At 37.4% G+C, this 21,570-nt stretch overlaps 1 protein-coding gene across 38 annotated transcripts in view; it reads right to left on the bottom strand.

Annotated features, from left to right (window-relative positions):
* Nucleotides 1–21,570, bottom strand: part of DST (dystonin) — a 293,719-nt gene that overhangs the window by 97,913 nt on the left and 174,236 nt on the right. For 31 of the 38 annotated variants that reach the window (XM_048936449.1, XM_048936436.1, XM_048936431.1 and 28 more), the window contains 11 exons: nt 17,204–17,338; nt 14,652–14,740; nt 13,579–13,714; nt 6,905–12,511; nt 6,544–6,690; nt 6,160–6,375; nt 5,826–5,972; nt 4,555–4,788; nt 2,607–2,759; nt 1,050–1,283; nt 490–771 (listed from right to left, as the gene is read on the bottom strand). In XM_048936449.1, the coding sequence (XP_048792406.1) occupies nt 490–771; nt 1,050–1,283; nt 2,607–2,759; nt 4,555–4,788; nt 5,826–5,972; nt 6,160–6,375; nt 6,544–6,690; nt 6,905–12,511; nt 13,579–13,714; nt 14,652–14,740; nt 17,204–17,338 (7,380 nt within the window). The remainder of the gene's footprint in view (nt 1–489; nt 772–1,049; nt 1,284–2,606; nt 2,760–4,554; nt 4,789–5,825; nt 5,973–6,159; nt 6,376–6,543; nt 6,691–6,904; nt 12,512–13,578; nt 13,715–14,651; nt 14,741–17,203; nt 17,339–21,570) is intronic. The other 7 variants (XM_048936442.1, XM_048936438.1, XM_048936440.1 and 4 more) reach the window with 1 other exon arrangement.

Consider the following 21,570-nt stretch of genomic DNA (forward strand, 5'->3'; position numbering starts at 1 on the left):
GTTTGATGTAATTCATCCTTCTGAAGCCTTTAAATAGTGTTTGCCAAACTGTTATCTGCAACTGCTGGAAATCAGTATTCACAAGCAGGGGATTATATTTGGCCATTACAACGATTTTTGAAAAAGCTTCATAAAAAGTATAAATCTATGTTGTTGCTTTTTGCATTTTCTTTCCTTGTAGTAGTAATAAAAATTTGACTGTCCTGTATAAATATCTCTCTGTAAAACTTAAGAATAATAGACTCACCATCAGGATTTTCAAAATTTGCTTTTAAAAATATGCTTTTTCTTATTTTGCAGTAAATGAGCACGGTAACATTGAAGAACTGACAAATTTGCAATACATTCTGACTACTGAAAATCCTATCACTGTATCACTAACTTCCCATCTTCCATTCCGAAGTCTATTAAAGAAAGGATATTCAACTCTTGTTGAATGAAGACTGACACACTTAGCAAACAACCTGGGAGTAAATCCAGAAGCAGTACCTTGACTTTCTGATACTGTTGATTCAGATTATCGTCTGTGCTTTTCACTAGTCCATCCACCTGAGTTTCAATGTCTTGTTGAATTTCCAGCAGATTACCATTGACATCATCCTCCTCTCCTTCCAAAACCTTCACATCTCCCTCTTCAAAGTGTGTTCCATTCTGTTCTATTGCTTGCTTAAATTTCCTGCCATGCTCTGCTTCTTTATCCACATTTGATAACCAGTCTAAGAGGTTTTCTATTGTATTTTTACTTTCTTCCAGCTGTTCTATGGCTGCAACCTACAATGAAATTACACAGTTTCAGTTCAGAAATCTTCAGGCACTATATAATAGCATATGCAAACAGTCTATTTAAAACACATCAGCAGTAAAAATGTGTTGAATGGCATGCATTTTACTGCTTATTTCATAAAAAAAATAGAACAGCAGTTTCCTAGTCACCCAAATGAAATTTTTATTTCATTTCCATTCCATTATTTCTCCTCAGTATATCAATAGCAAATTGAAAAACGAATCCCCTAAAATACATTAGAAGTTCGAATAAAAGTACGAATAACCTTTTCTGTCTCCTGCTTAATTGCTGTTGTCATAGCTTTATCCAGTTCTTTTTTAGATTCTTCTGCCTTTTGGCTAAGGAGCAAACACTTGGTCTTTGCTTCATTCAGTTTCTGTTCAAGAACAGCCTTGTCCTCTTGCGACAACTTTCCTCCGTTTTCTTTTAAGAAGTTTTCAGTATTTTTCACAATCTCTGCCAATGTCTGGGCACTTGCTCTCATGTCTTTTTGTATCTCCTTTTGAGAAAAAAGAATCCAAAGATGAACCCACATCTTTCTGATTAACCTTATTACAACTTCCTCTGTTTTGAGGGCAAGCTGCTCTTTTTTAACCGCACAGAATAAATGCAGTATTACTGAACAGCTTATGGGGATATTAGAAAATATTCAGTCCAACATCTGACAGCGTTGATGCAGCTCATTCTGTCCTTATCTCTTTCAAGAACAGCTTAGAAATTTAAAAAGAGAAAGAAAAGAAAGGAAAGAAAGGAACAAAAGGAACGAAAGAAAAGAAAGAAAAGAAAGAAAGGAAAGAAAGAAGAGAAAGGAACAAAAGGAAAGAAAGAAAGAAAACTACAATTTGGAACTCAGATTGCTTACACTCCTATCCAGAAGTCTGAATATTAGTCTGTTAGACAATCACAATATTGATATTTATTTAAGAAAAAAAAAAAAAGAAATATGCTATATTATTTATTCTCTCCCAAGAATACACCCATTTAGGTTCTAATTTCTTCAGACAGTTATGTGAACAGGTGCCCTGAGGTATCTATGTTTTTCCACAGATTATAGTGATCTTATACCAACTAGGAGCATTTCTTTGAAGATAAGTAAGGTAAGGCAAGATGAATCAGAAAATTTAAATCTTTACTAATCTTGATTTGGAAATCTATCCTGTAATTACTGAAAGCCACTACTAGGAGAAGGAGGATGAAGAAAAGTGCCAAGTCCTTCTGTCTTAAAACTATCAAAATCAGAGTTAGTGTCACTCAGGTCAGAGGAAAAGCTTATAGACTGGCTAAAAGCCAAGGTCCTTATAGGAAAGCAAACAAACTGAAAGGACTCTGGTACATAAAACATCTACGAGATTGAAAGCATTGCTAGAAAAAAAACAGAACTGTAACCAAAGCCTTGCATTTAATTCCTCAAAATACTTTAAGAGGGTGTAAACACTCCATGATAGTAGTTAAAAACCTAGTTATATTGTTTTAGAATGATAAAGTGTAATCTTATCACATTTGAGGGGAAAAAAAAATCATAAGATGAAGATTCATGTAACAGATTCATACTGCCACCTGAGTGCTTCTTGAAATATCTAGTAAACACACCCTATTCTAGTGTCTTCCAAGTTTCTTACATCCCACTGGTTCATACTGGAGCATATTCACGAGCAGCAGTTTAAAGGCACACCATTAAGACTTCACCTTTGGTAGGTCAAACAAATCTATGTTACTCTCTCGATAGTCTTGTTATTCAACAAAGGAGTCTAGTCACTCTCTTCTGCACTCATCTTTCTTTTATATACATAAATATAGCTATATATAATAAAATTGCACACACCTCCTGTCTCGTCTGGTACTGTTCTAGCTCAGCCTTGCTGTCTCCAATAACAAGAGACTCTTGTTGTCCAATGAGTCGATTTTCAGTCTGTGTAAGCATATCACATATTTCCTGCAGTTTCTCTTTGCATTCTTGCTGTCGTTCAGCCACATCCTATATTAGAGGCAAATACAATTGAACAATAAAACAAAAACTTTCCTGCTATATGAACTAATAGACATTCAAATAGCAATTAACCTTTGAACATCAATATTGCAAAGCAATCTTTTCAAAAGTATGCTGTAAACATGATAGCAGTGGTACAAATAGCAAGATGAACATATAGAAGTTATGGATAAACCTCAAATATGTTGTAAGTAAAAGAGACCATGTTTGATGGAATTGCCCAAGAGAAGTCTGGCCATGCACATATGTGAAAGATGAAATCTCCAAACGACAGGAGTGAAAGTCCAGTCTCTTTAGCCGCTTGAAACCTGTGGTAAACACTATTAATTCTGCAAAATGATATCAAAACAGAGGTTAGTTGTGATCGTGAGTTAGCTCTTTTTGATATGCATATGTTACCTGAATAGAAAATGCTGACTTCTTAAGCAGTAGAAAAGAACAAGACATGCAAGAACATTACTGTTATCACATCCTAGAAAAATATCTATGTCTTTCCTCTACTCAATTTTATATTTGTTTGACAAAGTACAGTGGAAGCAAATGTTCTTCAAACATTAAAATAACTCAAAGCCCTCCGAATGCTGAAACACCTTTCATTATGCACAAGCTGGGGAATGAGGTGGCAACTCTGAGTCTTCACAGTGCTTCTACAACATAGGAGAAGATGCAGTCATACAGCAGCATCCTACCCTTCTTTTACTATCAAAACAAATGTGGCAATGTTTGCCAGCTGCAGCTATGCCAGTTCAAGAGGTAATTGTACCAACTTGACTCGTGGTTTTTCCAAAGTCCACCTCTACAATCAGAAATCTGATTCACTCTTATTTCTATCCCTCTAACCTGTCTCAGCCAAAACAAATTATGATAAAAAAGATTTTAAAATCTGGCACTTGACCATAAATACCTAGAAAATGATCACACAAGCAGATGACATTGCAAGTCAGAGGAAAAGAAAACTGTCAGAAGGATAGAAGTGATAAGCAGTGGTGGGATAGTAAACTTGATGATTAATATAGCTGCAGCCAGAAGAGGACAAAGAGTTCACTGCTTTATTTGGACAATACGTAAAAGAACGGATCCTAATGTCTGAAACTGTACCTGTCCTAACCTAACATATATTTCCTGTGAACTGTCACTGTAACAATGAAAGAGAAAAATGACAACTCTTCACACTTCATAGAATCATAGAATATCCTGAGTTGGAAGGGGACTCACAAGGATCATCAGCTCCCAGCTCTACACAGGACCACCCAAAAATTCAAACCCAATGTCTGAGAGCACTGTCCAAATACTCCTTAAACTACGGCAGCTTGGGGCCGTTCCCACAGCCCTGTGCAGCCCGTTCCATGCCCACCACCTCTGGTGCAGCCCTGTCCCTCACCCCCAGCTGCCCTCCCCTGACGCAGCTCCATGCCGTTCCCTCGGGCCCTGTCGCTGTCACACAGAGCAGAGCTCAGCACTTCCCCCACGGCTCCCTGTGAGGAGCTGCAGCTGCCATCAGGCCTCCCCTCAGCACTCCTCGTATACCTTGCCCTTGAGACCCTTCACCATCTTTGTAACATTCCTGGGGATGCTCTCTAACAGTTTTACGTACTTCTTATATTGTGGCACCCAAACCTGCATCCAGTGTTCAAGATGGGGCCACACTAGATCAATCTTTGTAGAACAGTGAATGTATCTGAAGCGAAACTGAGAAGGTAGGAATACAGTTAATACTGCCTGCTGGTATTAAAATTCCTCACCCATACACAAAAACAGCACACATTTACACAGAAAAGCAAACCTTCTGGTCACCCAGCTCTTGCGCTGCCTGTAACTCAGTTTCTAAACTCTCCATTTGAGATGTTACAGTTTCCTGCACTTCCTGAAAAGATTTCTGAATGGTATTTAAGAGCCTCAGAAGCTGTTTGCTCTGACTGGGAGAAAGATCCTGAGCGTGTTCAGAAATGAAGAACTGAACTTCAAATGCAGTGGACTCCAGTTGCATTTTTGTACGAGCAACCTCTGCAGCAGTGTTCTGTAAGTAAAGACAAGGGAATGAATAGCAAGGAAGACAAATTCAGCACAAATAAAACACACAGTCACTACTTTCTGCACTTAGCTTCTGTTCCAAAGTGCTTTCGAGAGACACTTCAGGCACAGTAAATCAAACCTGTGTCAGAATCATTCTGGCACATTCCATCAAGGGATTTGAATTGGTGTATGGTTTGCCTTTGGCACAGTCCATGAGCATATAATAAATAAAATGACCTTGGAAACCTCTATTCTTTCTTTTGCCTTTTAATGCACGTCTGAAAACTGGCTGCCCTTCAACAATAGAGAATTTATGGTGAATATACACTGATGAAATGGCAGGCGTGGTTTAAGTTTCCTAGGTGCTACGTCTAACCTAAAAATGTTAAAATATTTACTTGAGTGTATTCTCATTTCTAACTCCACAATGAAAAACTTTATTTCCAGCAGTGTATCAAATTATGCCCACAGCTGCACTCTTTGCAGCCCCTATGATAACACAACACAAACTGGAACATGATTAAAATCCAGTAAAATTACGTTGTTTTTTTTTACATTTACACACAGAGGTGTATGAACATTGCTAAAAATTCATCTGGTTTGTTTTTCACAGCTCACTTCACTCAAGTGGGTAATTAAGAGGTTGTGGGGATTATTTATTATCTTTTCCCCTCTTCTCCCAAGTTAATTACAGTTAATTAAAATTAATGAAACTTCAGCAAAGAACATGGATCTTATGAATAAAGATGTTTTGAAAGATTTAATATTAATAATTGAAATATCTGTAACATCAACTAGATTACCAAGAAGGGTGAGATTTATTATAACAAACGTAAGCAGAATTGATACTTTTCTCAGGAAGTCAAAATGTCCAAAAATTCTAAGGAGAAAAAGCAAATCAACAGTACATGGATCAGTACAGTGGATCATCAAGTAATTGTCTCCCAGGTTTATAAGCAGCTATACAAATACTAGCTAGTAGTTCATACCACACAGTAACAGCTGCCAGAAGTACCAACATCTGCCACAAAGAATACTTACTTTGAGTAGCTTTAAGCTTTGCTTCATATCTTCTATGTCATCGGTATTCACTTTGAAGTCATTCATGATTTTACTGTGTTCTGTGATCCAGTCTGAAAATGTCTGGAGTTTGCTTAGAAGTTGCTGGTGCAATTCTGCAAGCTTAGACTAGGAAAGGGAAGTTGTATATTCATTTATTTATGTGGAATCCTGTCACGTTTTCACACATTTCACACTAAATGAAATCATGCATGCACTTTATATACAGATTTAAAAGAAAATTTTTAAATTGTTAGCTGAATTACCTTAAGAAAAGTAAGACAAAACATACAAATGTACACTGATAAAAACATACCATTTCCAAGTCAACAGAACAGACTATTTGTTTTGCTCGTTTTGAAGACGTATCACAGACCATCAAAAATGCTTCCTCCAAATAGTCATAGCTTATCTTTAGCTCTTTAAGTTTCGCTTCAGGAATATCTTTGTGATGAAACTTTAAGAATTCTTCTGTCAACTTCATGTCCTTTTTTAGGATAATTGCAAAGGCAGCCAATCCTGATTCAAATGACTACAAAGAGAACATATATTCAAAATGCGTTAAGCTAATAAGCAAGAAAGACATTATATCTGGTTTACTTAATTAAATTCAAATTCACTCTTTTTTCCTCTCACCCCATCTCGGGTCTTCTCCTAGCTCCCATCACTGAAGTACAAGCATAAAGAATACTTTACTGACCTCTAGTTGCTGCAATTGTTCTTTTAGTACTTCCAGGTTGCTACTAATAGGTTTCTGGTTTTCTAGGTGTCTTTTCACCTCTTGAAGCACTGCCAAATGCTCTTGCATTTTGTCTCTTAACTTCAAACATTCCTGTTCTCCATCAACCTGAAAATGGGTTTTAACAATAAACAAAAAGGTTTTTGAAACTGACAATTTAAAAATAGGCAATAAAATTTCTTTTAATTCTAATTTTATTTGTTTAAAATCATTTATTTTTGGAATTATTTTTCCAGTTTAATTATTGTCTCCAGCAATTGGAAAGATTCATGTGATTCCTTTGACACAGGGCACACAGCACATACCAGCTGTTGTTACGTACCTTGCTAGTGGAATTGTCATCCAGGAGTGTTTTTGTTGTGTAAGCTGGCCCAGTAAAGCCTCTGAAGAGGCTGTCTGTCTTCTCATGCTCCTGGTCACTTTTCCAAGCATCAGCTGTGTCATCTGCCAATGCTTTCTCTTTAGGAATTTCTGATCCAAACTCTGATTGTTCTGTTGAGAAAAGAGCACAAAGCCTATCTACTTTGCTTTTACCTTCATGTGCTGTGGTGATGTCAGCACCCTGTGAGCTCGTAAGCAAACTACTTATCAGCTCCTCTAATTTCCTCTTACTTTCATCTCCAGATGACATTTTGAAAATTTTCATAAGTTCAGAAGCCGTAAGATTAGCGGTAGGAGTTTTCACCTCTTGTTCTATTTCACTCTTCATTTCACCTGGATCACTCATCTTCTGGTTACAGAATTCCCGCTGCAGAATATCACGAAGAAGATCAGGACTTCTGCAATCAGGCCAAAGCAATGAAAGTGCATCACCGTCCTTTGTGTCTGTGCACGGTGTGGTATCCATTAATGCCTCTCTAACAGTACTGCTTGTTTGCTTGAGTTGTGACTCACTGAACATGCTGCCTCCAAACTGGGTGCTTCCAACCATTCTAAGTAAATTCTGCATTAGAATTTTGGTATCAGAGTAACGTAGTGGTTCACCTTCCTCCTTGCAGTAAGTATGTCCCAATTTTAATTTCCTTTGTAATATATTATTTAAGTCTTCCATTAGTGTGTCAGGCATTTCTGGTGACTGTGAAAAACCTTTCTTTACTTGAAAATCTTCAGAAGGTCCCACTTTGTTCTGTAATGATTCCATGCATAATTGGTTTTTGAAACCATTTTCAAAGGAAGAAGTCTCGCTGGCCATGAACTTTTCTCCCTTTGTGTTTTTCAGTGCTTCAGATTCTTTCTGGGCAACATTATTCCAGTCAGCCTCTGTGCTGCTCAAAATTGCAGAAGAAAAATCAGTGGTATGTGTATGATTCCCAGAAGGTAGAGCTTCAATCTCATCCCCAGATTCTTTTGCATCGTCAGTGCTTCCTGAGGCACCTGCTTTTATGAGCATAAATTCATCACCATTGCTGTCCTTATTTTCTGAAAGGTCTTTAAGAACATTGTCGCTTTGACAGACCAACGTCTCTTTAGACATGCTAATTTCCTTTGGCTCCACTGAAACAGTTGGGGGGAAGGAGTAAGTGTTAAATCCTCTTGAATGTATTTCTTCCATATTGAGCAGAAATTCTTTTTCATTCTGTAAACTATTTTTCACCTGTTCTATGTCCTTAAGGCAACAGGATTCAGTTTCATCCAATTCTGAATTGTTTTTTCCTTTTAAGCTTGCTGTACATTGTTCTAGAGAAGATGAAACATTAAAATCTCTCTTAAATTCAGCTGATATCACACCTCTTTCAACGTCAGGCCAAGTTTGACCAGTATTTACTTTCTCATTATTTGAAATAATTTCTGTATCAGCTTTAACTGTTGATGCATCAAATATTTCCCCAAGACTTTCCATATGAATGGGACTTTTATTTAGCTCCATGACACCACATTCCTTTTTAATATTTACTCCATTTTCTGCCAGAGTTTCAAAATCTCTTCTTATTTCACCATGCTTCTTGTTGGTAATTGGATGTACTCGGTCACAAAGTGAACTAACATCATCACTAGCATAATGCATATCTGTGAGGAATTTACTCTCCTTTTGGGATGAACTTGCCTTTCGTTGTTCCAAACCAGCCACATCACTTAATGCTTTTTCCTCTGCAAATACTGCTTCTTTTTGTCTTTGCCCATGATCTAAATGTAACACTGGCACAGTACTACAGCTTTTGTTCATGCTGTGAATAAAGTGTTCTGATAGAAGCAAATCTGTCTTAGTATTTTCATCATCTCCAGTAGCTTGCTTTGTAATTAGGAAAGGTGTCACTCTAATGTCAGATATCATAGTATCATCAAGAAAGTGTGTGTTATTATTTTCTTCACTCTTACAGGATATACATTTCGTGTCAAAGGTATTTTCAGACTGAATATCCTCAGTAGTATCTTCTGACATGTTTTCATTTTTGGGAAAAGTTCCGTACTCATTTGCTGGTTTTTGTTCACTTTCTTTTTTGCCTGTATATGTATCAACGCATCTTTTCTCACAGATATCTGATGCAGTTTCACATTTTCCCAAAGACAGTTCTCCATTTCCATGATTAGACTGGAACTGCAAATTATACTCTGTCTTGTGGCCTAAAGAACAGCAATACTCATCAATATTCTGATTATTTTCCTCTTTATTTTCTATGTCCCCTGCAGGAATTAACATCTGGTCATCTCTGCTTTGACACTGATTATGTGAATAAAAAGTATCCATTTCTTCTTCACTGTCAGACTCAGTATCAGAGTCATCATAACTATCATAATCCAGATAGTCATAATCATAGTCTTCCTCCTCCTGTTTTCCTTCCGATTCATACTCACAGTAGTCACTTGCTGCTTTCACTTCATCTTCTTCATTTCTGTCTCGCTGTGTTTTTGTTTCATACCTCTTCTGAAAAGAAGTACAGCATCCCTCCCTTCTTTCTTCACTGCCCAGAGTAACTGGTAATTTTTGTTCCTCTTCAAAGTTCCTTGTTCTTTCCCTTTCCTCTTCAGGGGCTGTTTCGAAAGTTTCAGCACTTGTAGAAGCTATATTAACACCCTCAGTTAGAGCTGTCTGATTTATATCTCTAATGTAATGGACGTTCTCTCCAGCATTAGTTGGAAGTTCCTCATAAGAGCTGTTCTCTTCTCTCAGAGCTATCAGACCACCTCTCTCCTCTAGAAATCCTAACGGAACATTCTCTGGCTCTGGTGTATCATCATCCTCCAGCTGTAAGGTACAAAAATCATCATCATCTTGAGGGGTGTCATAGGAATCGTCATCAAATTGTGGAGTACCATAGAAATCACTGTCATCATCATCAACCTGAGGAGTTTCATAGGCATCATCATCATCATCATCATCATCATCATCAAACTGCGAGCTGTCCTCTTCTGAGACTGCCTCACTACACTCATGCTGTGAGCAGCTACTTTCAACCTGCGGGATGCTATCACTCCCTTCTAGTGATGAGTCAGAACTACTGTCTCCAGGTAATAACTTGTCAAACACAAGATTGTTTTCTTCTACTGATACGCTTTGTGCCATGCTGTCACTGACCCCCTCAGGTGGTCCATCATGTGTAACAGTACTGGCCTCCAACAAAGGCCTCCACTGTATTTCTCTACTGTTTTCTAGACATAGTTTACTCTGGAAATCAGTACTACCATCCAAAGACTGCCTGCGATGTCTATATGGACAGCTCTCTAGAGATGGCCTATTATGTACATCAGTGTAATCCAGCGGAGGTTGTTCACTGTGTCCATTACCTTCAAATTGCAGCGTGTCACCACACTGACTATCTGATTCTTCTGGAATTCTGTATTCAGTATCTGTGTTGAAGGATGAACCAAAACTTCCTTGAAAATCATCTTTCTCAACATTACCCAGTGCCATTCTATAACTGTCAGGTTGCAATACATGAGGCTCGTATTTTGTGAAGGTCTTTTCCAGGTCTGTCCAGATTTCATTATCTGACAAGTCATTCACACTCAAGGAACTGTATAAGGTTTTATCATTTCTGTTTTCCTTACCCAGATTATCTGTCATAACAATCTCTTCTTTTTCTGTATCTGACATAAGATTTAGATTTGAGTCATTTGGAAAAACTCCTTCAGTGTTTCTTGAATTTGCTTTCTGATCATTATGCTTATACACCTCTAATGGTGTCCACTCAGAATCCTCCAAAAGACTCTCGAGTGCATTTCTGTTCCTGAAATTTTGAGTGTTACTTTCTACATTTTTAAGTTCTGCAGGCTTATTTAGCAGCATCTCCACAGTAAACTGTGATTGTTCAGTATCAGTATCACTGCAAACATCTGATCTACATGTATCTTTCCTCTGCGAACACGTATAATTCTCCAAATCTTCAAACTGAATTAGCTTCTTGTCATCAGAAGTATTTTCAGCACCTGAAGGACCACCTTGAACACTGCCTATAATATTACTGAAGTGGACATTGCCAGCTGACTTTAGATTAATTCCTTTTGGACTTATGTGTTTGTTGTTGAAAGCCATTTCTGACACATCAGTAGTGTATGCAGAACTATCCCCTTCCAGAAACATATTGATGGCTTCCTGCAATTGTCCATCATATAACAGAAGTCTTCCTCCAGTGTTTGCATCCATATAACTATTTACCATCAGATAAGATATGAACAATTTCTTAGCTTGGTCTGAATTACGACATGCAGGGTCTTCTGTACCAGAATCTTCCTGTTCCTCTTCACAGTCATGAAATAAAGATGACACGACTTCATATGATGATAACCATTTTGCAGCATTTTTACAGGAGGATTCTAATTCTTCTACACCGGGCATTTTATCCGGTAAAGTCACACTGTTCAGAATAGATACAGTATTGGTGTCTATTAACCCTGACTGTGCAGCCCTGTCTAGACTGAGTACTTCACAAGTTTCTGGAATGTAAAGTGCAGCTATTTTCTGCCTATCACTTAGAATTTTGAATGCCAGCTCACTTGTTATCATTTCTTGGTGCAAAGATGTTGATATGGGGAATATTTCACCTGTGTCAGGCCATATTAGTCCAACAAAGCCTCTCTGTGCTTCTAACACCAGCAGTGCACTGGTAGATGATATTAAATTGCATTGTATGGCTTCATCAACAGTCAAGCGTTGCCCAGAATTTGGACAAAGGATTCCACCCGTTTGAACCTGATGTGTGAAGATTCCACAAGCAGTGTCCTGACCTATAATCCCTTGACTCACGGCCTCTTCCACAGTCATTTGCTTCCCTGACTCAGGGTCAATTATACCTCCAGATATTATCTGAGCCCCCAGCAGCCTAAACATTGTTTCCCTGTCAATGAGTCCTTCATGGGCTGCTCTCAAAATAGTTATTTTCCTTCCACATTTGAGTATGATTCTACCTTTTTCTTGTGGTTTCACTGGTAGGAGTCTTAACCCTGTTTCACCATGTATTATGCTTCTATGAAGCATCTGCTCAAGGGAAATCTTTTCAGCACAATTAGGGTCTATGAGATCTTTACAAGTGTCTTGTCTTTCCAGAAGCTTTGCATATAATGCTGGAGAAATCAGGTTTCTCTGGAAAGCATTCTGCAAAGTCAGGTGCTCTCCAGTAGATGGCAAAATCAAGTGCCCACTTGAAAGCTGATTCTCAAGAATTTTAATAGCCAAAGGTTCTGAAATTAGACCTTGTTCTAAAGCTGATATAACTGGAAGATTTGATAACGTTGACTCTGAAATAAGCTTCTTTGCATTATTTAATTCCTGTAACTGCAATAGAGTCTGGTCATCAATTAGGGCACAAGCTTTAGCTTCTTCCAAATCATAACATATTCCTAATTCTGGAGAAATTATTCCAGTAAGGATCAGCTGATTCTCAAGCAACCTAACTCCAGTGTCATAGTCAATAAAACCTTTTAGAATAGACTGAAAAATAGAATGGACTTCTCCAGTCGTTTGGTCAATGATACCAGCAATGACTTTATGCACCTAAAAAGAAATACAAAAGAACAAGTATCACTATTTTAGACTAATTTCAAATTTACTTTTGCTTCTGAATGCATGATAAGCATAAGAACTTGTACTTACCAGGACTGGAAGAATGCTGTGAATGTTAGCAGCTCAAACGCACAAGTGATCTATGTCAGTCATTGAACAGCACACGATGTGATAAAAGATTTAAAATCAACATGCATCTGTGAATTAAAAACCTATGCTTTGCATACATAAACAGGGTTAGTGAAAGACAGTAGAAGAGATGATTGCAGAGTGAGCAAATAGAACATATTACCTGAAAGGCAAATTTTCATGCTCTAAATGTCTGTGAAATGTTAGAACTTCAGAAACAGTATGTGATTCAAAACAACCATGCTATTCATGTTTACAGCATACAGCACTCCTGTATATACATCCAACATTATGGAATCAGATACTCTAGCACCAAATAATGCTTTTAGTTTGCATGGAAAGCATGAAGTCAGTTTGGCAACATTATTTAAAGTAATTAAACAGACACTGCCTCCAAACGAGAAAATTCATATGCAACATTTTTTTCAGAAATCCATATTTAAGATTGAGATCTATTAGCAAATGGATACAGTGTCTCAGGGTCACTAACATTATTATGCACTTTCATTTTTATATCCAGAATTTTAAGAAAAACTGAAAGTAGATTTCTTCTGAGGACACTTCTGAAGGATATATGGAAGACATTAACATGTTACTTTATGGTGTCCTTTCTGCAGCAGACACAGACTTATATAGCAGTCAAAGAATGGCTTTTATGAGAAGAGTTAAGCAATGAATGTTTATCTTTCTTCATGCAAGGCACACATTATCAAGACTCTTCACAAAAAAACCTGATGAGTGGAGTATTCATATGCACAGGTAAGGTAACACACAGTATTTCATAACTAATACACAAAACTTTGTCAGTTAAACCTTAAAATCCTTGACACACTGTTAATTACAGCTTCATTTTTCACCCATCACATATGGTTTCAAAACCATGCAGTAAAACTCAAAAGACCCTGATATCCGAGTTTCCATCTTGCTACCTTTTCTTCCATCTTTTCATCATCCAAATAGTGTGCTTCCTGCAGCTGCTTCAAAGCTTCATTGGCTAATAAACTGTAGCTCTCCTGGAGGGATTTGACTTGTTTTTCCATTTCACCTCTCTCTTCATCTGTCATTCTATTAAAAAAAGAAACAGACAAACAAACAAAAAAAAAAAATAAGGAGGAGGTCTCTTAAATAATTTGTAGTCTGCCAATCTTTACTTAAAAAAAAGTTTATAGCTGTTTATAGCTACTCAGATTTAAAAAAAGGTTAAACTAATCTACAATTTACTTCGAATGATAGCAAAAGCTTTTATCATTTGCATGTTCCTTTGCCAACTTATCACCAGTGAAGATGGGTAGCAAGTAGTCATGAAGTACCTCAGCAATTTGCTAGTGTATTAAAATCAAAGATTCACGGAATCATTTAAATTAGAAGGGACCTTTAAAGGTCAGCTGGTACAACTTCCTTGCAATGAACAGGGACACCTGCAGCTAGATCAGGTTGCTCAGAGCCTGGTCCAGCCTAACCTTGAATGCCCCCAGGGATGGGGCAACAACCACATCTCTGAGCAACCTGTTCCAATGCCTCATCACTCTTACTGTAAAAAACTTTTCATTTTTCAAAATCTCCACTCTTTTAGTTTGAGATCATTTCCCCTTGTTCTGTCACAGGCCCTTCTAAATAACTTTAGATGTAAAATGAAACAAATTTGAGATATAAAATTGAATAAATAAAATAAAAAAATAAAATAAAATTGAAAATATAAAATTGAAATATTGATTTACTTTTAATTTGTTAATTATTTTTACTTCAAATGTCAATTATGATCTTGCACCCTTTAAGTTGAGCAGAGGTACGTAAACCTAATCAAGCTCCTGAAATAAACAAAACTTAATCAACCTTTAACCAGAATGGTTGACAAAGTTTTATTAAAAAACAAAACAACAAAATCTGACACGTGTGTACGTGAAGTATAATTGGAACTATAACATGTGAATATGCTTTCTTTATAAGCAAACAGTATGTACTGATTCCATTAATTTATTTGAAAAATAAAAGCATGGCTTACTTGTCACTGTGTTTAGCTAAAAATGCCTGAGTAGTCTGCAGAGCTTCAGCTATTTGTTCTTTCTTAGCTGACATTTCTTCAAGGGAAATCTGAAAAATAAACAACCTGTGTTCAAGATTTAACTATGCACAAATATAAAAAGAAAAGCAAACAAACAGCACAATGTTTCTAAGTGTGACAGAACTCAGTAGTGTAGGAACTTGAAATCAAAGAAAAGAGAAAGAAGCTGTTCTTAGACATGTTATTTATTGTGAAATTCATTTATTATTGGATAAATCATTGCACTAGGTCTTTTGGTAAAATAAACTGAGTTAGAAAACAATTTGGTGAGCCAAACTGAATTTATTTCAAATGTTAGTTGTTTAAAATTTAATCATTTAAAACCACTGAGTATCAGGCAAAGTTTAAAGTAAATTCACAAAGATATGTATATAATGGCCATGCTCAAGAAATTGCACACCACAATAAGAGAGAGTAACTTTTTATAAAGTGTATCAGAAGGCCTCAAACTTCACGAAATTCATTGATAGATAAATGCAATTTTAGATACTCAGAAAAAAAATGAATTGTTTATTAAAATTCTCCCTCTGTCGTTTGTGTCATTCCCACTCAAGCTCTAGTTCCAGCAGAGGAACTTGCAATAATTTAATCTTTTAATTTTTCTGAGAAACTGCCTGCAGTTCTTCAGACAAAAGCACTACCTTTGATTTTGGTTAAACAAAGGGAAAGGCAGGGGGAAGGGGTGGCAAGGGTTTTGTTAACAAGGCAGGGGTAAATTCAACGCAGGTGCTAAGTCAACTCTGGGAAGGTGCCTGGGAACGTAGGTTCATGTGGGCTGGGACACAACAATTCTGTCTCGATCAGTAGGTTTTGAACACAGTATGTCTTTGCATTCACTACCAGCAAGCCACAGTCCCACAGTTCGTGCTGCTTGGACAAAAACACGGACAGCAAGCATAGTATGCTGAACATGAGAAGACATGAGTTTCCCTTTCCTCAGGGTACTGGCATCACTATGATTGCTGTATATGCTACGTCACTACTGGCAGCAGCTTCTCCACCCCCGTTCCCAATGGCTACCCCTCAGAACACCCCCAAGTGTATGTATGAAATGTGTTTCAGCTAACATCAGCTATCAAAATAAAACAACGACAACAAAACTATAAAAATTAGCTATCAGGTTTGTACCAAACGTGTCGAGGCATCCATGTCAGACAGTGAATACAAAACTAGGCATTTCTGGATGGTGCCCACTATCTCACAGGCTGTAATGGAAACACCCTCAGGAAATAGCTGCCTGCAGGTGGCAAGAGGAAGCCAAGACAACTAACCTGCATGTTACTTCTTGAGGGCTCAAGCTGTACTGGGAAGATGCCAATGTAGCTGTCGTGGTAGGCTTAGATGCTCCAAGGAGCATGGCACTGGCCCAACACTAACAAAGGCTTTCACCACTATCATCAACAGGAGAAGCAAAAAAAAGCCAACACTGAATGTTTTCTGTCAGTTACAGAACTAGCACTGGTCCCCCAAATATATCTGCTCTCTTATACTATGGAGCACATCATCTACAAACAAGCAGTGTGTTAGCACCGGTGGCAGCTGCAGGGCTGTCTGACAGCAAGTTCAAACTCTGCAGCTTTGACACCAATGCCAATGTCCAAAATAAGAACACAGGATCAAGTTGCTTGAAAGATGTGCCAAAATCGAGTTTGGGTTAACTGACCAACCAAACTACTTCTGAAGGATGTGGAAAAGACACCGCTCTGTTTTTCTGCTGCTCAGTGGGCAGGCAGGCCTTTATTTCTGGAAATCCTTTCAGGTGTCACTAAGCTATTTTGCATGACAAAGCTTGCAAGGAAACTACTAGAAATTATATGAAACTTCGGAGATGGAAATTCACAGTCAGACTAACAACTATACACACAACAATAATAGATCTGCCAAAAAAACGGGTGCAAGATGGGCCCCTTCAGCAGCCTGTGGAATAGTGTGGTATTAAAAAGGGCCCCACTAACGCCCTCTGTATGCCCTAAGGAAGCAGATTTGAAGAGGAATGTGCATCTGTTCAAAAACTTTCAACTACTGTCTCATAAGCCATCCTGTAAGAACACCTGAAATAACTTTTTAATAGGAAATGAGAAGAAACTTGGCTCAAAGGCCTCTCCTGTGAACATTCTCCATCTTGGTGTCAGGGTAGAAGTCACCAGGCTGATTGACTAAACTACTGCAGGAGCAGGCAGCAGAACTACTACTGCTGTACTGTCCCTTTACAACAGTCAAATTGCGGTGTGCAGAGCACAGCTTCTCTAAATTGACATTTTGCACCATACACTTGCGATGCAAAAGGCAGCTTCTACTCGTTCCTGAGTAACATTTGTATCCCTGAATATTTATCCAATCCTCCACTTACAGCCAAACACAAAATTGCATTTTAGTAAAATGTGGATGGCGATATGGAGAATAAAACAATACTTATGGAATATTTTGTCATTTCAATAAACGCAAAAAGCCAAAACGGGGAAGTGTTATTTTACTAAAAGACATCTGTGTACCTGCTGCTTAGGCAAATCTGTTTTTTCAGCCTTTTCTCCTCCTTCTTTGCTGAGTGTCTTGCTGAGGTTTGACACCCATTTCAGTAAATCCCCAGCCTTCTCAACGTGTTCTTTTTTTTCTTCTTCCATTGACCTCTGATGAGCATCACAAATCGTAAAACACGTGTAAATGTAAGTTGTTGGAATATTTAACATTCTTATCAATAGAAACACAGTTCTACCAAAATGGCAGTATTACCACATACCCTTAAAGTGATTTCCTTTTATTATTACCACATGCATTACTGCGACACTTTGATGTAGGAACAAAAATGCCACAGTTATTGACACTAACAGAACAATTCCTCAAAAGATTCCTAATCAAGAAATGCTTATTCATACACATGTACATTCATTATACAATGATTGATATAAAGAAAAAGCACAGGCAATCACTCAGCAGATGAAACCTAAACAACATTTGCATATAAAGCATCTCTGAATTGCTGCCTTTGCATTACCCTCAGGAGTGGATATCTACAGCCAGCATAGGATATCAGTATCAGCAATCTATAGACATGGATTACTAAATTACAGCTCAGAAGAATACATTGCTTCTATGTCAACAGAAATAAGGACAATAAAAGTAAAATTGTATTTTTCTGCATAGGAAAATACATATGTTTTTCATAGTAACACAATATGTCAGTAGTTTGAAGTTTAGCAATACTTAGAAAACACATCTAAGCCCTTCCATGTGCAACAAGTGAAAATGAAAATATTTTATTTCAATGGATTTTTTTTAACTGGACATGCAACTGTAATTCATTTGCCTATTAAAGTATAAAAAATACTGTTAAGTTACCTGAAATGTAGGAAAAAAAAAAACAGGATATGAAATTTTATGATGTGAGTAGCCCATTAAATTAATAAAATATCAGTGTGAGAAAAAATATTTGCTTGCTTACTGAATTGCAGATTTAACTCTTGTACACTGTTTTGCCACCCTTGTACAATAAATTACATTTGCAAACTGATTTGTAATACTAAATGAAGTAATTGAGTTGTATGAAATACTGCATTGTCTTCACTCACAAAATGGGCGCTCTCTCCAGTTTTTAATGGAAGAATCTGACTCGTCTCACCTAAATGTATGCATTTCACATATGCAGTAGCTTCACTGATTTATAACTTCCAGTTTATAATGCCTACATGAAGGCAACATCTGATAAAACCTTCGGATACACCCTGAACACACTCTGCATTTTGACATTACAAATTTGCCTTACTTTACCTAAAGATTTACACTTTATAGCAAGTAATACCTAATTCCAGGTTACCAGTGTATACTAATTAGCTGTTTAAACTAATTAGTTTCAAAGCAACTCCATCAGACAACATAATCTACAACTTTCATAGAAGTCATTGTAGACCTCTTCCTTAACTTGAATCGATTTTAAATCAGGCCCCAAATAAGTACTATCATCTCTATTATGAAGCATAGTACAGACTAGAAATTCCTGTTTTCATGGGCTGAGCTGCTTCTAACAATCGTAGCCCAGTGTGGCAATCAAAAACAGCACTCTCTAAAGCCTCTTTGTAGGTTAGCTTCTTCTTTGTTTTGGGGCATGTGATAACTTTAACATACAAATCTTCATCTTTCACCTTTGTGGCTGTGATGGCATCAATAACACCACACTTAATCCCATCTTCCATTGTCAATCTGGAATGAGATTTCGGATCTATCAACCCACCAGTCAGGTACTGATACTCCAGGCAGCGCATACCCATTTCCTTGTCTAGGGCATTTGTACTCATAGCTTCAACAGCTGACATAACTGTATTCCTTACAGGGTGAATGATCCCTGTAAAGATTAGTTCACATTGCTGAATCTGCTTGGCACAACCATCATCAATTAATTCCCTTTGCAAAGCTTCTGAAACACTGTACTTTTTCCCAGTGAATGGATCAATTATGCCTCCTGTGCTGACCTGAGCTTCAAGACATCTGAGGGCTGTAACTCTATCTACCAGATTTCTGCGTGAGGCTTTTAAAACTGGAATTCTTTCATTGGTTTCAGAAAGCCAAAATCCTGCGATTGGACTGTTTAGGTCTTTCTTTGGTTGTGAACTGCTAAGTAAAATATCTCCCAACTCACTAACTGTGATTAAGCCCTCTTTGTATTTATTGACTAATGCTCTGTCAATTCTACCCTGATTGATGGCGTCCTCAATATTAAACTGCACACCAGTTTTATGGTCTGTAAGCAAAATAAAAGAACTCCCATCTGAATCAAAACACGTAGACTCCTTCCAATCAAATTCCTGTTTTGAAAGCTCAAGATACGTAGCTTTATCAACACTTTTTTTTTTATAAGCCTCATAGGAAGTCATTTCAGCTCCTGTTTTGATGTCTACTACAGAAATTCTATGACTTTTCTCTGCCGATGGGCTGCTTATTCTCCTTTCACCAACTGGAAGCAGTAAACAATTACTGCTAACACTGAACAAGCACATTTTTAGCAAATCACAGTAGTACATAGCTTTCCTGTTGTTTGGATTATGAAAACATTTCACATTACTAGAAGGTTCATGCAAAAACTTCAGAATCGTATTATTAAGCAAGCCAAGCTGCACTGCAGTTTCTGGAGGTACACGAACACTTCTTATGGGGTCAATAACCCCCCCAGTTGCAATTTGAGCTTCAAGGATATTTTTACCCTTTTTTCTTTCTAGAAGTCGAGCTTCCATAGCTTGGTACACAGATACCACTTTACCAGAACAGCAATATCCCAAAACAGCTTTCTCTGCTTCATGCAGTCTACTCTTGAATTCACTATCTACAAGCCCTCTAACAACTGAATCATCAACAGAGAATTTCTGACCTGTTGTAGGATCAATGATGAAACCAGTTGCTGCTTGGGCCTCTAAAAATGCTAATGCCACTGCCTTCCCTATGATTCTTCTCTTTGTTGCTAAAGAAAAAGACAGTATTTCTTTGCTGGATTCAAGGTACACTCCAGCTATAGCTGTAGGTTTAGTTAAAAATTTTTCAAGACTTTTCTGAACCTCCTCAATAGTTTTCTGCCCTGAATGGAGATGCTCAACAGTAAGCCTGTCTAGAAGTTTAACTTCAATCAATTGTCTGGCAGTTACATCACGTCGAAGACCTTGAAATTTAATATCATCATATTCTTCTGGAAAACATTCCAACTGAGTAGCAATATCAACAGTTCTCAAAATCTCTTCTCCTAAGAAAGAATTCATCTTTGCAAAGTCTTCTCTCCTAAACCCTTCAGATGTTTTGTATCCCTCAAACATTCTCTCTTCATTACCAAATGTCTTGTCATTCTCTTGTTTTAATGTTGTAACTTCAACATGCATGTCATACTGCTTGTTCTTCGCTATCTGTAAATAGGAATTTTTTGACACAGTGAGAAATAGATCTGCAAAACTTTGCTGCACATAATTCAGTTCTAAATCCACCACCAGAGAAACAAAAGGGAGAACCTGAATATATTAGAAAGGAGATCTGTTATCAGCATTGAACAGCACAGAAATATAGATAGCTAGAGATTTAGAATGCATTCATCATTTCAAATGTTTATTCAGCAATCAGAATAGGATTAGATTAAGCAACAAGATTTGTTGTTATTAGGTGCACTGTTAAGCAAAGCTCATTTTGACCAATGATGACACAATGGTGTATGTGAAATCTTATTTCCAACAAACCACATAAAATAATGTGTTTCCTGGATATTAACAAGCCTGCTACAACGGTTTAATGAAAAGCTGAGCAACAAAGTGAAAATGAAGAGGTCCCCTTCACCAACGTATGAGCATAAGAAACATGAGAGAGAACAAAGAATAGTGATAGAGCATAAATAAAAAAAATAGAATAGTAAGAGCCACCACTAGGAAGGCAAACCCTCACAATAATTATTGTATACCTCCAAGGGATGCACTTTTACTAATCCTAACTCAAGTTTCATGTCTTCTCCAGGCCTACTTGTTTGTCTGGAACTGTGTAGGTTCCTGTTTCTCAATTTGTCTCTTTCAGATATTCCAGTGATTTCACTTGATTTATCAAAGGTTATCTGGAACTGCGTACTTGTTTGAGAAACAAACTCTGTATAGGATTGTGATCTTGCATCTTCTAGTGATTGATTTATTCTTGACATCTGGAACTGCACCTCCCTTGGTATTGTATCATCAGCACTCACATACAGCGTATTTTCTTCTATTTGATCAGATTTAAAACTTGTTCTCTCTTGTTTCTGCCTTAATAAAGGTGAACAAGGTCTTACATGTGAAGGATGCTGTTCAGATTCCCTAGATGAGCTGTCATTCAGGTAATTCAATTCATTTCCTCTTCTCTCACAGCTCAT

This window comes from Lagopus muta, chromosome 2 (assembly GCF_023343835.1).
Source record: "Lagopus muta isolate bLagMut1 chromosome 2, bLagMut1 primary, whole genome shotgun sequence".
In the NCBI taxonomy this organism is placed as follows: Eukaryota; Metazoa; Chordata; class Aves; order Galliformes; family Phasianidae; genus Lagopus; species Lagopus muta.